The sequence below is a fragment of the Carcharhinus amblyrhynchos genome, chromosome 14 (genome assembly GCF_965287045.1).
Source record: "Carcharhinus amblyrhynchos chromosome 14, sCarAmb.v2.hapA, whole genome shotgun sequence".
Taxonomy (NCBI): Eukaryota; Metazoa; Chordata; class Chondrichthyes; order Carcharhiniformes; family Carcharhinidae; genus Carcharhinus; species Carcharhinus amblyrhynchos.
This window is the reverse complement of record NC_137337.1, coordinates 5,147,032-5,163,973: the sequence shown is the minus strand read 5'-3', so window position 1 is coordinate 5,163,973 and position 16,942 is coordinate 5,147,032. Positions and strand designations below refer to the sequence as shown.

General features: G+C 39.9%; 1 protein-coding gene across 3 annotated transcripts in view; it reads right to left on the bottom strand.

The window, feature by feature from the left end:
* Positions 1-1,555: 1,555 nt before the first annotated feature.
* LOC145352398 (serine/threonine-protein phosphatase 4 regulatory subunit 3A) overlaps positions 1,556-16,942 on the bottom strand; it is a 111,175-nt gene continuing 95,788 nt past the window's right edge. The window contains exons 9-15 of one of the 3 annotated variants that reach the window (XM_080202190.1): positions 15,508-15,631; positions 8,940-9,098; positions 8,661-8,830; positions 8,338-8,480; positions 7,044-7,234; positions 4,960-5,189; positions 1,556-2,401 (exon numbers count right to left, since the gene is read on the bottom strand). In XM_080202190.1, the coding sequence (XP_080058316.1) occupies positions 2,279-2,401; positions 4,960-5,189; positions 7,044-7,234; positions 8,338-8,480; positions 8,661-8,830; positions 8,940-9,098; positions 15,508-15,631 (1,140 nt within the window). In that variant the 3' untranslated portion in view covers positions 1,556-2,278. Of the gene's footprint in view, positions 2,402-4,959; positions 5,190-7,021; positions 7,235-8,337; positions 8,481-8,660; positions 8,831-8,939; positions 9,099-15,507; positions 15,632-16,942 lie in introns of those variants that run through there. The other 2 variants (XM_080202191.1, XM_080202192.1) reach the window with 2 other exon arrangements.

The following is a 16,942-nucleotide window of genomic DNA, read 5'->3' as shown; positions in this document are numbered from 1 at the left end:
CATTTCCAGGATGGTAAAATGGCTGCAATTTTGCTGCGTAGCATAGTGTCTAAAACTAGTAATCAAGCATTCAAAGCTAAGGCAACTCCATTCTGTTTACAGATCAATCTAATGCCCTTTGGGGAAGGAAATCCTTACCTTGTGTGGCCTGCATGTGACTCTGGACTTACAGCAATGTGGTTGGTTCTTAACTGCCCTCTCAAATGATCCAGCAAGCCAACCAAATTCAAGGGCAATCAGGGATGGACAACAAATACTGGCCTTGTCCTCTTTGGAACTTTATAGGACGACAGGCTTGGAAAGTGTGGCCCTTTGCTCTGCAGTCCCAATGGTGGATAAATCCTAGATCAGACAGAGCATTTATTGTTCATATGTGTAGCTTTGATACACGCAAATTAGTGTAAAATGAATTTAAAACTTATATGGTTCATGAACTCCATAATTGAGGACAGAAAGCTATTCAGCCCTTTGAGCCTATTGAAGAGAAATCCCACTCCCTGCTTCCCCTCGCCTTGTTTCCTTTATTTCCTCCAAGTATGTTACCAATTCCCTTTTGAAGGTTATCACTGAATTGGTATCCACAACTCTAACAAATTGCTCATTTCAAATCAGTCTGATAACCACAACTGGAAACTGTTAAAAATTTTTTTCCACACATTGTCTCCACTTCTTCTGCCAATAATATTAAAGCCTTACCCTTTGGTATCAACTCTTTAGTCATCTGAAACATCTCCATGTGCTTTCAAATCTAGTAGCCTTCTCTGCTCAATGGAGAAAAATCTCTAGTCTATCCCTTATCCTCGGGACCTTTCAGTAAATCTCATCTGTACGCTCACCAGAGTCATTATGTCCTTCCTAAAGTAAGGCACCCAGAATCGGACAGTAATCCAGCAGGAATGAAACCAGTGTATGGTATAGAGCATAATTTCTTGGCTTTAGTACAAGTCTGTTGACCAAGCCCAGGATCCCAGACGCTTTAATAACTGATTGGTTAACCAGTTCTACTGCCTCAATGATCTGTGCATAAACACCTCCAGGTTTTTCATCCAACCCCTTTAAAATTGTACCGTTTAGTTTGTATTGTGTCTCCTTCTGAGCAAAATGTATCACCTCACCCATCTCTGTTGAATTTTATCTGCCATGTGTCCTCCCATTCCACCAGCCTGTCTATGCTCCTGGCGTCTATTCCCATCTTCCTTTATCTTTACACTTTCAAGTTCCATGGCATCTGCAACTTTCAAAATTGTACCCTGTACTTCCAAGTACAAAATATTAATGTAAGCAAAAACATAGTGGATCCTAGTAAACAGCCAGGCTTTTACCACAAGCTTTTCTCATTCTTAAGTTAATTTTGTTTCCATATCCATAAAAAAGAACTTGAGGTACAACTGGTAATCAAAATAGCATTGTATGAAATGGTCAGTATGTACCAGCTTTTTTAAGAAAATTAAACAATCCACCTTTTACATGCAACTAAACAATTTCTGTTCCAACCACAAAATCCCACCCGCACACAAACACACGCAATGACGGGTTCCAGTACAACAGAGGGAAATACATTACATCAAAATTTCTTTAATGGTCCCAAATATACTTAAACAACTAAGTGTACACTCAAGAAAAAAAACTGAAGAAAATGCAAGATATGAAACAAAAATGATCACATCTAGAAATTCCATTCACTTTTTAGTCAGAGGGGATGGGAGGTTCTCTCTCAAAAAATGATGCAGTTTTAAAGGGCACAGGTTAAAAAGAGAAAAATTGTGTACTCTCAGCCCTCCCAACAGAGGTTCCTTTAAAATGTTTTCTTTCATCGTGACCATCGATGTCCTGAATATACAATGGAAAGGCAGGTCTTTGAATATGAGAAAGCTGCTGGCACTCCAGGGAGGAATTACTGCTGGACAACTCGGTGTCCTTCCGGTTCCCAATGACCTTCCCACATACTGTTACAGACCGAATCAAAATGAGCCGGTCATGCTACATTCTGTAGCACCAGAAAACTCTCCACCCTCACTGGCTGCTGTTTTTTTTTATCTTCCTTCCCTGAGAAAGGGGGTAGAGTGAGGTCAAAGCCTGGATACACTTGAGTGTCAACAAGTTCCAAATCCTTTGTTCTGATCTTTTGTTTTGTTGTTTCCCGCTTCACTGGATTGGCACTTGATCAGCAGAATTCCACGTGTACATTTGTCTGTGTGGGACAGAATGGTTCAGACACCTTTCTGGTGATTTTTGCAGGTCAGTAAGTGTCACTAGGCAAGGCTGAAGGGGATCACCATTAGGATCCAAGCCTGGATTTCTTTGTCAAAGGCGCCGATTGTTCTTTTTCATCACTGTCTTCCTCTTCTTCCTCTTCCTCCTCATCATCATCTGGGTAATCTACAAGGCCGATTAGACCTCCCTGCACAACAAACAGTTATTGAACAGGTATTTGTAAAATACTGGGCAACACATTTGAAATGCTGTCTGTAGAACAAAAATCGCTCACGTTATTCTGAATTGTTGCTGGGAATCAGAGTTAGGTTAAAAAAACACCAAGTTTCATGGCTACCCCAGGAGGCCAGAGAATTGAAAAAAATTCTTTCATAGAATGTGGGTGTCGCTGACTCAACCAGCACTCTTATTGCCCATGCCTAATTGGCCTTAAGGGACATAGGAATACCTGCAATACTGTTTGGGGAAGGAACTCACAGTATCCACTGACTTCAATGCATCTTTCCATCCTTATTTTTGCATATTATGTAGAATTTACAATTTACAGCACTGAAACAGGCCATTAATCCCAAATGGTCCATGCCAGTATTTATGGTCCTTACAGCATGTTCCCAATTCCTTTGATTTCCTCCTTCTTTGAGCAAATATCTAGTTTTCCCTGAAATGACGCCTTTTGCCCTAACCAATCCTTGTGGGAGTGATTTCCACATTCTCACCACTCTCTGGGTAAACATGTTTCTCCAAATTTCTGTATTGAATTTATTCATGATTCACCTTGAGAAATTTCACAGGATATCAACTATAAGTCACAATTATGCCCAGTACAAGGGACCTGGATGTCAAAGGAGAATATTACACTCCTCTTCCAAGCACTGATTGGATCAGATGATCCAAACATCAGGTCAGTAGCACCAGTCCAATGCAACAAATAGCTCACATCGTTTGCGGTTTGCTACTGGCTCCTGTTACTTCATAATCAAACAACCTTTCTGGAAACAGGGCAAAAGACCTGAATTTATAAAACACTGTTCACAAACACCAAGCGTCCCAAAATACTTCAGTCAATTAACTACTTTTGAACAAATGGTCATTGTTGTAATGTAGGAAACATCGCAGTAGCTTGTGCACATCACAAATAATACTGAGATAATGACCAGATAATTCTGTTTTTTGCAATGTTGATTAAAGAAAAAATATTGGCCAGGACAATGAGGATAAATCCTCTGCTGTTTTATGTCTTGAGGGGGCAGACAGAACTAGGTTTACAGTGTCATTCAAAAGCTGGCACTGCGAACAGTGCAGCATCCCCTCAGTATTGCACTGGAGTGTTAGCTTAGATTGTTGTGGTCAAGTCCTGGAATGGGACTTAAAGACACAACATTCTGACTCGGTAAAAGCGCTACCAACTGAGCCAGGGCGACACAGAAATGCCATATCCGAGAGGTGTTTTGTGCTATAAACAGATGACAACAGATTGCCCAAAATAATTTATCCAATCACCATACAATGGGTTATCTCAAGCCACAGCTTTAGAAAAACAGCAGGGGGCATACCACGAGAATGCAGAATGATAAGTGGTTGTTACATTGAAGAGTTCAAAGTTGTATACAGTGATTCTTTATAAAAGAAGGAAAAAGTGCCAGATTAATCCAAATGCTGCTATGATCAAATGATCAAAGAATATTAGTAAAGACATAGGACCCTTTGGCTCAAGTAGATGTCCGTGGGTATTCAGGGACAGAATCAATTTGGCTAAAGAACAAAAAAAACCTTCTTAGTGGGAAGGATTTAGAGAAAATATCTGCAACGAATTGCAGAGAGATGCAAATATTATACTGTAGCTATAATGGGGGAACTTTAAATACCCAAATGTAGATTGGGACAGTGGCAGTGTAAAGGCGGAGAGGGGCGAATGTTCCTAGATTGTCCTCAGAAAAATTTTCTACAGCAGTATATGTCCAGTCCAACAAGAAAGGATGCACTGTTGGACCTGGTTCTTGGAAACAAGGTGGGCCAAATAGATCAAGTGCCAGTGGGGGAATAGTTAGGAAACAGTGATCATTATATTGTAAGATTTAGAATGACAAAAGAAAAGGCCAATAGGGAATTCAGAATAAGAATAATTAACTGGGGAAGGGCCAACTTCAATGGGGTAAGAACTGAGCTGGGTTAGATGGACTGGAACAAAAGGTTGGCAGGAAAAACGTGCTGAAGAATGGTTACCTTCAAAAAAAGAAATGGTTTGGGCACAAAAGTAATAAAAGGTAGCAACCACATCATGGTTCAGCTCACAAGACAATTATAGATGAGGAAGGGCATTCATCTGATCGAGAAAGTCCTTAAGTTCTGGCACTGCAGGATCCATTTGGGTCTCCAGTCCAGCACATGTATATTTGGTTGTTATGCATTTTATAAAAGACAGCCATAATCCCAGTTATCATGATGGGCTTTAAGTTTACTGGCTGAAGATTGAGGGAGCTCAACACTTGCTTCTTCCCTGTACAAGATGAACCTTTGCAGAAAACAACCGAATAAGATTTGAGATTGAATAATGATGATTTTGGAGTTAACGTTCTGTTCATACAATTACACAAAAGCAATGAAGGATCAACTTGATTACAATGTGAACAAATGCATAGTGAATACTACTTTGAGGAGTGAGTTAATCAGATGGAAATGAGAGGCTGCAGCAATTATGCTTGAAATGCCCCAGGATTTCAGGAATCATTAATTTAAATACAATACCTTGGTGGTAATAGCTGCCATATGAGGTGTGCTTTTGGCTATTGTTCCAGGTGATCCTGGAGATCCCGGGGAACCTGGCGATCCAGGTGAGTTACTTGAGGCTGATTGGCTGGTGAGGCTGGACTTGCTGCTTCCACTGCTGGTGCTGGAGAAGGAAAGCTTAAAGCTGGGACTTTGCCTCCCTGTCAGAGTACTTTTTGTCAGGACCTCCTTTTCGTCCCCGTCCTTCACTAAAAAGGCAAGTGCATAATTTACTTCAAAAACATTTAAAATATTTACAAAGCCACCAATTTAATTTTAATACATGAAAATGGTGTTTCAACATGTTCCCAAGTCATCACTTTAAATCAGAAGTATGACAAATTGAACTACTAGATTTACAGGAGAATTAAGTGAAGGAGTTGTAAGATGATTAAACATCCAAATTAAAGTTTCTTTGTCATTAGTACTGCCAATAAATTCCTCCTGTAAAATTAAATCCACAAAGAAAAGCTAAAATAATTCAGGCAGTGACTATTACTGTATTTTACGATATTTGCAAACTGTATTTTATGTAGTGAATTTCACACACAGCACAAAAGTGAAATCAGAACAGAATGTTAGCAGTAATGGACATATTCACAGTAGATCCTGGAGACAACAAGGGAACAGAATTATCCACTATTCAGCTTGAGAGCTTGTGATAGTGACAACACAAAGAGCAGGGATCAAACAGTGTTGTGGTGACACTTGTTTCAATTTAAAAATGAACAGATTGGTAAACAGAGAGTCCAACCCCACCATCTCCCCCCCTCCATTGTTAATCAGGTTCCTCTCAATCTACTGGCTGTCCTGTTATTTTGTATGGGAATGGGTGGCATGGTGGCACAGTGGTTAGTATTTCTGCCTGTCAGGACCAGGGACCCGGTTCAATTCCCGGCTTGGGTCACTGTCTGTGCAAAGTCTGCATGTTCTCCCTGTGATTGTGTGGGTTTCCTCCCACAGTCTGAAAGACAGGCTGGTTAGGGTGCATCGGCCATGCTAAATTCTCCCTCAGTGTATCCAAACAGGTGCCGGAGTGTGGCTACAAGGGGATTTTCACAGTAACTTCATTGCAATGTTAATGCAAGCCTACTTGTGAAACTAATATTGAAATTTAAAAAAAAAATCATGTTGGGCCTGAACTCGGATCAGTTAGATAAATGTTTCATTTGATGTGTAATGCATAATTTCATATTTATAAAATATAATAATTAGTTGTTCCACAATCTTGAGCTGTATCCACTAGATCCCTTTCCATTGTTCCTGTCTCTTCTGCAGGTACTGACTGTTGCCAAGTTGTGGTTCCATTGATGCCAGAAACATCCTTTTGCCCATCACCCCATCATCTTCTTGAGTGAGTGGAGATCAATGAGCTACTCATCTTTGGCTGGGACATCAATGCTGAGGTCAATTCAGTCATTTGACATCTACATCTGAGGTGGAGAGGCTCTTCCCGCTCAGAAAGGACAGTAGGACTGAGTGGAGAGGCTCTTCCCGCTCAGAAAGGACAGTAGGACTCAAGATAAAGGGGGGGCGGTTTAGAACAGAGTTGAGGAGGAAGTTCTTCACTCAAGGGTGGTGAATCTCTGGAATTCTCTGCCTGTTGAAGTGGTGGAGGCTGCCTCGCTAAATATATTTAAGACGCGGGTTGATTGGTTTTTGATAGGCAAGGGGATTAAGGGTTATGGGGAGAGGGCGGGAATGTGGGACTGAGACACGACAGATCAGCCATGATCTTATTGAATGGCGGGGCAGGCTCGAAGGGCTAGATGGCCTACTCCTGCTCCTATTTCTTATGTTCTTACATAGGCACACTTCCCAAGAGTAATTACTGCATAAACATTCAGAGTGGGAACTTGGCTTCATTTCTACCCTCATCTCCCAAACCCAGGGCTGCAGAAACCAAATCTAACACCCCCCACTGCCCTGTCTACCATGGTGCCTTTTGCCCAAATCTGTTGCACTGGAGCATACTGCTCAACTCAAAAGCCACTTGTCTTTTTGTATTCCTACAGTCCAGTAATAAAAAAAAAGAATTTACACTTAATTGGCAGATTCCATACATTTTTTCCTCTCCATAAATTTGCCAAAATGGTCCATGATTTCATCATCATTTTTTGACTTGTCAGTTGGGAGTAGCACTGACTCTCCATCTTCCATTTCATCCTCATCCGTGTTGAACCACATCTCCTCCTCTTCTTCCAGGGTGCGGGCATCTCGTCGGTACCTGTTATTCCGTAAGATGGAGCGCATGCTATATTCCAGAAACGAAACAAAATATGAGAAGGTTTTAACATAGGAGAATGGTAGTAATTACCTCACTGGAGTAGTAATCCAGGTAACTGGGGTTCTGATCTCACTATGGCAATTAGATTTCAACTTAGTTGGAAAGAAAGACTGGAAATAGATTTCCCAGTTTATCAACATGGAACTGCAGGATTGTTCTTAAAAACTAATATTCTCTATGAAATTGAATTGAATCTGCAGTCCTATCCAGGTTACTCTATGTGGCTCTAAGTGGGTGACTCCGACATTTAGTTGTAGGAAATTACTTGAAATTCAGCCTGCAGATCAAACCAGAAAAAGGAGGGAAAGAGAGACAGAACGAGTGGGGGGAGAGAGGAGATAGAGAGGGTGTGTGTCTATTTGTGTGTGAGAGAGACAAACAGAGAGAGAATGTTAGCTTTTGCATTTTTTTGGTTTTGATTTATTGTTGTACCATGTATTAACATACATGAAAAAATCTTGTTTCTTGCCTGCTATACAGACAAAGCATATTGTTCATAGAGAAGGAAATGAGAGAGTGCAGAATGTAGTGTTACAATCATAGCTAGGGTGAAGAGAAAGATCAACTTAAGGTTGTGTTTATCCTGAGTTTACCTACCAATAATAAGTCGTTGGACATAAATATATGATTCACACCAACAACACCGGATACCACAAATGCTGAGAGCATTATACATGAATATGCATGATGCTCAGGTTTCAAAGTTAGATCAGTGTACTGTCTGTGATCTTGAAAAAAGAGGTCTGGAAGAAATGAGGCAAGATCACGCCACAGCAAGATCCCACTTGCTTTAGCAGATTTATGTTACAAACCATGGAGGCACCCACCTATAACATTTTTGTTTTGAACTTTTCACTCCTAACTTAAAACCGTGAAACTTCAACATTTCATTCAGTTTTGCTTTATATACCGAATGTTCTAAATTAAAAACTTGGCATTCTCTAACCACAACTTTTTGAACGTCACCTTTCTTTCACACTTTCCATCCTCAGTTTTGTCCCATCCAATGGATTGTGGCTGTTTGCACTGAGTTCTCAAGGATGAGAAATAATATTTATTGAAAAGCTCACCTGTCAAGTTTTGGGTTATCCTGCCTTTCCCTTTGCTGCTCATAACGAAGTTTCAGTCCTTTGAATGTCTGCACGTAATCCACATCTTCAAGTGCTTTCCAGTAATTTTCTATGACATGGGCGGTTAGAGACTTGATGTCTTCCTGTTTAGAAAAATAAGATGCTATGCTTTAGCTTTTAACAAAAACCTACAAACATTACTATTAAATTGTAACTGAAACTAGATATAGCAGAACGATATGGCACCTGCAATTTAGCATTGCTCATTCTACCCCAGTTCCCACACCTTCACCTTCTTTTGTCAGTCAGATAGCTATACTTACTACTCTGATGAACTCGAACATTTCAATGATGGCCGAATTCAGCAAATTATAACGGGACCCATTATTCAGAAATGCCTTTACCACAGCTTCAAACAGAAAGGCCTTCATTATGTAGCGATTGTAGAACTCATCTTTCAGCCCAATTATTTTCCTCATGAAGCGAAGTGCACCTGGAATTCAAGTAAATGCAGCTTGAAATATAAAATGTTGAACATCATAAAGCTAAATTTTACAAAGGACAGCAGACTAAGTTTAAAAAAAAAACAAACTACTACTTACACAATGCCACAAAGGCATGCTTTGAACCCATGAGTACAAGCACTCTTCGTAAAATGTCCTTGTTTATAATGTAGTTCTTGATATGATAAGTGTGGTGCTCCACGCAGAAGGTGAGTAGCTCTAAAATTAAGGCCAAAAGCTGAGCTGTCTGGAAGTCATCTGAAGAGCAAAATAAGAATGTGGGTTGACCAACTTTTAAAACAATATTTTCTTGAGTATTGCTGAAAAAAAGACATTTTGAAGTCAGTATGATGGAAAAATAATAATTTATACTGTATGAGAAGAAAATGCTGGTTGGTTGGTTGGCAGGCAATGAAAAATGCACCAGTTGATGGTGACTGACGGATAACTGCCAAGAATTGTTTGAAATTGACCCTACTGACTAGCCTTGGCACTGCCCTGGGGAATTAATCAGCAAATGGCTGTCACCTGCAACCAATCACCATTTTCTTCTCACACAGTATAAATAGTTTTCTCATGCAGCATAATTTTTTTACCCTGATATTAGTATTCTTGCAAAGTTTTGAACTCTTCACTCCTAACTTAAAACTGTGAAACTTCCACACTTCATTCAGTTTTGCTTTATATAACCAATGTTCTAAATTAAAAACTTGGCATTCTCTAACCACAAGTGCAAGGCGAAAAACGTTTTGCTCAGCAATACTCAAGTTCTGTACTATTAAACAACAAACAATATTTTTCTTAAAAAAATTGCAACCAACAGAAATGAGCTATAAACCAGTTATCTGATCTGAATTCTGATTTTGTGTGAAAGCAGAACTTTAGTGTAACAAAGTCAAAAAAAGTGAATAATATTAATGCAACAAACTGCAATGCATTGAAAGAAATCATTGGTTTTCAAAGCTTCAAACTACAGGAGTTCAGTGTTTATAACCCAGCAAGTGGCTTAATGTGTAAGTCACAAATTTATTTTTCTTTCTTAACAAGTTCCCATACTTGGCCTTGTTCGAAAAAAGATCTCTGAAGCTTATGGTAATTCATGTCTTTGTAGCTAGTGGGACTTTGTTGCGCACGTCCACATAACAGTCACTGCACAGTATAATTCTGTTCCATGTGAAAATGCTTTGAATGTCTAAGATACCAAGGGGATGCTATATAAATGTAATAGATTGATATTTCTAACAGAACAAGTCCACAAAATATGTTGATAAGTAGCTACAGGAAATATATGGGTACAGTAAAAAGATAATTATGTACTGCATAAAATGTACTTTGTATTTAGTGCTCTAATGAAAACCACATGTTTACTCAAGGTACGGATACATAACATAGTTATTCTTCATATTAGCTTCAACTAATCATACACCATGATCATATAGTACTCAGCTTCTCAACAAAGTTCAACGAAGGAAACAATTATCTATTTTTCAGTCTGTCAGCTTTGCTCTCACTCACCAGAAGATTGTGGATTGAAGCACACTGAAGCAGACATGCCACTGCTTTAAGGTAGCAGTCACCTGCTCCAGCGGTTCAAGATAAAGATTCATGATACTTTTTGAAGTGCAAGGAATTTTCAGTGTCTTAACCAATATTCCTCCCTCAAGCAATAGGACTAAAAAACAGTACCAACTGATCATTCATCTGATTGCTGTCAGTGGGATTATCTTCTGTTCAAAGTGGCTGCCGCATTTGTCCATACAATGGACACTGAAAGTCATGAGATGCTCTTGAATTCAAATGTATTTTTCAGAATAATTGAACAGAAACAAGATGCTAACAACATACTGAAATGAAGGAGTTAAGGTTATTTATCATTGTGCCGTTCCGTGGGCGACTCTAGCACAGTGGTTAGCACTGCTGCTTCACAGCATCTGGGACTAGGGTTCAACTTCCGGCTTGTGTCACTGTCTGTGTGGAGTTTCTCCCCGTGTCTGCATGGGTTTCCTCAGGTGCTCCGCTTTCCTCCCACATTCTAAAAGACATGCTGGTTAGGTGCGTTGACCAGAACAGGCGCTGGACTATGGGGACCAGGGGAATTTCATAGTAACTTCATTGCAGTGTTAATGTAAGCCTTACTTGTGACTAATAAGTAAACTTTGAGCTTTGAGGTTACGTGGTGAGGTAACACAATGATCTCTTTTGCAATCACTTTCATTATTTAACCCTTCTTTCGATCTTACATCTTTATACCAACATCAAGTCACTCTTCACCATTTCAGGCTAGATGTAATTTCTGACCTCTGTGGTTGCAATTTGTGCATCACTCCTGTGGGAACTTCAGGGCACTCTACATGTCTTGATCACATGTAGTAAATGTCCCCTATCTGTTTGAATTCATAAGATTTCTGAGCTTTTACTAACTGACTCACCTTGTTTAATTTAATTTCTATCATGATACAGCACCTGCGAATGTCTTGTAATAACAGATAAGTCAAGAATATTATTTTTATATTTCATACAATTAATTATTTTGAGATACACTGTCCAATGTTCGACAGGCAAATGAGGCAGCAATTTTGTACACAAGACTCCATGAACTGCAACAAAATGGGTGATCAGTTAACACAAAAAATATAAACTCCAGCTGCCCCGCAAGTTTAGAAACCATAAGCTTGAGCTGAAGCAGGTGAAGACATATCCTACACAGGTGATCGCTCAAGACACATGAAGTGTCCTGAAATTCCCACGGAAATGGGCGGTACCGTGGTTAGTACTGCTGCCTCACAGTGCCAGTACCTAGATTCAATTCCCAGCTTGGGTCACTGACTGTATGGAGTCTGCACGTTCTCCCTGTGTCTATGAGAGTTTCTGAGTGCTCAGGTTTCTTCCCACAGTCCGAAAGGCATACTTTAGGTGCACTGACCATGCTAAATTCTCCCTCAATACCCAAACAGGCATCGGAGTGTGGCAACTAGGGGATTTTCACAGTAACTTCACTGCAGTGTTAATGTAAGCCTACTTGTGGCAATAATAAATAACCTTTAAAGTGTTAATGATGCAGGAATTGCAAGTACAGGGCTCAGTTGCTCATCCATGATCGAAAAAATTCTACTCCTCCTTTTAGAATCAAGATATGATTCTATTTAGCTATTAATCTTAATTAAAATCTCTGGATCTTATTATTAGTTCACCTCCTGTTATATTTATCCCAAACGTTTTTTAAAAACTTTGGCTCTTTAAGTGTCCTAGTTTAGGAAGAGAGAAAAAGAAAAATACTCACTAAGCAATCACTTACCTGCTTTCCTGTGATGTCATACTTTGAGTGGGAATGGGATAGAGAATTAAAATGACAGGTGACTGGAAGTTTGGCATCATGCCTGCAGGCTCACCAGAGATACTCTGCAAATCAGTCACCCATCCTGCATTTGGTTTCCTCCAATGTAGAGGAGACTGCATCATTAGCAGCGAATATAACAAGTTACATTGAAAGAAGCACATTTAAATGTTTCAATTAGAAAGTGCTTTTAGGTCCTGTACCATGAAAGAAGAAAGTAAAAGGCAGGTGTTGCATCTTCTGCACTTTAATGTTTATTGCCCTATCTCAGTGATTAAACAGTGACAAGTTAACCAGCACTCCAGGTATCTGTAAATCTTCCCCTTGTTATCACAAGTGCTTTTTTCAAATTTCCAATACATACAGTTTCTGGCATATGTCATCACTGAACATCATGTTTCAATCAGTCCAGGTACAAACTGTATGTGTTGTCAGTTCTGACTAGCTTGCATTGAGACTGCAAGTCCAGGTTATTTATGCATTCCAAAAAGGGGAGCACGGATCCAAATGCGACCAAAGTTCCCTTTACTCACCTCTGCTCTTTGCTTCAACCAGTAACTAACCCATATCCAGGTCTTATCTGTGATATCTACTGAACTAAGTTTGTGAAGAATCTTTTGTGCAATAGTTTATTACAGCCCTTTTATTACTTGGAAGTTAACAGATAGCTCCCCTTACCAATATGGAATATTACCTCTCCTAAAAAAGATTTAAGATTGGGTGGCACGGAAGCACAGTGGTTAGCACTGCTGCTTCACAGCTCCAGGGACCTGGGTTCAATTCCCAGCTTGGGTCACTGTCTGTGTGGAGTTTGCACATTCTCCCTGTATCTGCATGGGTTTCCTCCCACAGTCCAAAGATATGTGGGTTAGGTTGATTGGCCATGCTAAATTGCCCCTTAGTGTCCTGAGATGCAAAGGGTTAGAGGGATTAGCGGGTAAATGTGTAGCGATACGGGGATAGGGCCTGTATAGGAATTGTGGTTGGTGCGGACTCGACGACTTCTTTCTGCACCGTATAGTTTCTACGATTCTATGAAGTTGGTCAGGAAAAAAATCTCTTTTCATTGACTCTTTGAAAATTATAGCCAGCGGATCACAATCACACTGTAACCTCTCCGATCCAGAACGCTTGGGGCCCAGTCATTCCTGCAATTTGGAATTTTCTGGATTGTACAATGGTGATACATTGTCGAACCGCAAGTGCATGAATCAGAAATCACCATAGATATAAATATTTATCCAAAGCATAAAATAGTGGTAAACATTATAAAGCAGTAATAAAAACAATATTGCTGACTCAAATACTGGGTTGAATTTTCTAGCCCTTCTCGCCAGTAGAATTTTCTGGTCCTGCTGATGGTGACCCCATCCCCCTCCCGCAGTGCCAGTGATGGGTTTCCTGGTAACAGAAGGTGCCATTGACATCAGCAGAACTGGAAGATCCCACCACTGGCCAATGTGATGGTAAACATGCAGCAGGGGTTGGAAAATCCCGCCATTCATTATGATCACACCTGGCTATCCAACTCAACAGCCTGACCCCGCCTTCCTCCCATATGCTTTGATTACTTTCGCCCCAAGAGCTATATCTAACTCCTTCTTGAAAAAGCCAGGAGTTGCTTGGGTCTGCTCAAAAGAATTCTGGACAACTGATGTTTCGGAACATAGATTTCTGATTGCAGAGTTTACAGTGGATTTGTTAACTAGCTAGAATATTTATGGTTTTTTTGCCCCTTGAAGCTTATGAAGAACATCTACTTCAATATCAAAGTTTGATAATATGGGCTTTATGTTGGATACTACAGTGTTCCCCATGATTAAAAAAATAGCTTAGTATATTAACTATCACTTGTTCATCCCAATGTTCAAATGCATAAGATTCCACTGATTTTTAATGCTCTTATTATTGCGACAATATTGACTTTTCTATAAACGAGACGAAACAGATCATTTCCGGTTTCTGTTGAGCAAAACAGCTAATGTCAGACCTTTACATACCTACGGCCTTTTAAGGCTAATGAGTGAGACTGTTAATCTTTCTTCTTTGGTACAGGACTGTGTGGGTGTCTCTAGAGGAAGTCCTTCACCTCAGGCCCATGACAGGAAGCACAACCAAATAAAAAAATTAAATATTTGCCATTGTTAAAATGACTAATAGCATGAATACAGGTTATTTATTAGAGTGGAAGGTGGTTCTGAAAATAAGTAGCTGGACTAAAACCCAATGAAGTGGCAAACAACAAGACTTTCCAAAACAGAAAAGTTTTGCCTACTGCATTGCCTACTGTCAGGGTTCTCAAACCAATGACAAGTTTTTACAAGTTCTGACACCAGCAGCTCTGCTCAATTAGAATCATTATAATTTCTAAACATACATAAAAATATTAAACAATCAGATCATTTTCCTCAAAATCCAAGGTTGTCCCCTTTGTAACACAACAACCCATCACCTGATATACCATTTAAACATTTAACATCATTTAACTGTAATCAGTGGCATGAAATCTGACTATAATTAGCATCCCATGTGCCCAACTGTGAGTAAGGACATGGAGGAGGGAGGCAGAGGGAGATGGTCTTAAAATCAGGTTACAAAAACCAAATTGCACATTCTAGTCCAACAAAAGTATAGAATAACTGTTCTCACAGGACTCCGAATCAAAACACACAATTTCACTTGCATACAAATATAAAATCAACACACCAATAGAATATTTGTTTGTATTCACATCAATGGAGGATGTTAATACAATCAAAAGAGCCTTTGTCTGCACATATATCTAACTTGGGAGTCCTTAATGTTGACCAAGGCAAAAGCAACATGTCTTCTCAAAAACATAGAATCACAGAATCCCTACAGTGCAGAAACAGGCCATTCGGCCCATCGAGTCTGCATTCTCTGAATCAAGCTTGATTTAATTTAAAACTGCTCCATAAGGAATAAAAATGCACAAAAGTTAAACAGATAGCGTAAGAAAATATACCCCCGTCCTTATTCTGTAGCATTTACTTTAAGAATGCTGCCCAACTCCAGTCATTTAATCCCATTGACTTTCCCCATCAAAAGTCAATCTCTTTAATTCTATATAGCTTTTGCAAAGTGATTCTGATCCATTGGCAAGCAGCATATTTGCGATAAGGGCTACAGTCTCAGTTTCCTTTCCTCAAGCAAAGGCATTCCACCTAAGAACTAACAGCTAGTGCTGCTGGATTTCAGGAACAGGTAATGCTGGGACTTGAGTTTCCAAGCAAGTCCCTTCATCACCATTCAACATTTTGACACAAGTGTATTTGCATGCCACGCTGAAATAAGATGATGATTGGTACTGACCATTATACGGAGATGGCTCACCTTTGCTGGGCTTCTCCTCAGTGGTATTCGCCAGCAAGGGGGCAGTCAGGACATGCATGCAGTGTTTGTAAAAGAAACTCAGAAATTCCGTCTTCTCTGTTTTCTGCACAAAAATACATTTCAATTTAGATTCCTTGCAAATCCAACAGCCCGCAGGGACCGCAATTTAATGATTATTTACTATTTTGTTACACATGCAATCACAGTCCAAGAAACAGAACCTGATATTGAAAAGGCTGGTCAGAAGTAATTTTTACACTTACTAAAAAATACTTCAAGGTCTGGCAGAACAACAGTAGACTTTGTTCTTCCAGTCTGGACTGTGTTCGGACATGGGATTTCAGATGTAGACATAGTGGTAATTACAGGTCTGTTGCTGCTAGTGGTGGCAATGGAAGGGCCCATTGGGAAAAAAAAAATACAGAAGTCTTCAGGTTACATACCAACCGACTGAACAGCTTCTTTCTTGCTGCCATTAGACTTTCGTTGATCTTTCGCTACACTCTAGCTATGACTGTAGCACTACATTCTGCACTCTCTCCTTTCCTTCTCTATTTATACTATGCTTTGTCAGCAAAGGGATACACATTCGTTCACAGCTTCAGCAAAGAGTTGAGAGTTTATTTATTAGTCACAAGTAAGGCTTACATTAACACTGCAATTAAGTTACTGTGAAATTCCTCTAATCACCTCAGTCCAGCACCTGTTCGGGTCAATGCACTTAACCAGCGCGTCTTTCAGAATGTGGGAGGAAACTGGAGCACTTGGAGGAAACCTACGCAGACATGGGGTGAACGTGCAAACTCCATACAGTGACCCAAGCTATGAATCAAACCCGGGTTCCAGGTGCTGTGAAGCAGCAGTGCTCATCACTGTGCTACCTTGTTGGTTACATGTACTAAAATTATTTTATTGAGCTAGATTTTGGCTCTTTATTTTGGGAGTAGCTGAGTTTAGACTTTGATTTGATTCATTATTGTCACATGTATAAACATACAGTGAAAAGTATTGTTTCCTGCACACTATACAGACAAAACATACCATTCATAGAGAAAGAAACGAGAGAGTGCAAAATGTTGTGTTACAGTCATTGCTACAGTGTAGAGAACGATCAACTTAATGCAAGGTAAGTCCATTCAAAACTCAGAAGGGAAGAAGCTGTTCTTCAGTCGGCTGGTATGTGACCTCAGACTTTTGTACCTTTTTCCCTGACAGAAGAAGGTGGAAGGGAGAATGTCCAGGGTCCTTGATTATGCTGGCTGCTTTGCCGAAGCAGCAGGAAGTGTAGACAGAGTCAATGGATGGGAGGCTGGTTTGCGTGATGGATTGGGCTACACTCATGACCTTCTGTAGTTCCTTGCGATCTTGAGCACATCAGGAGCCATAGCAAGCTGTGATACAACCAGAAAGAATG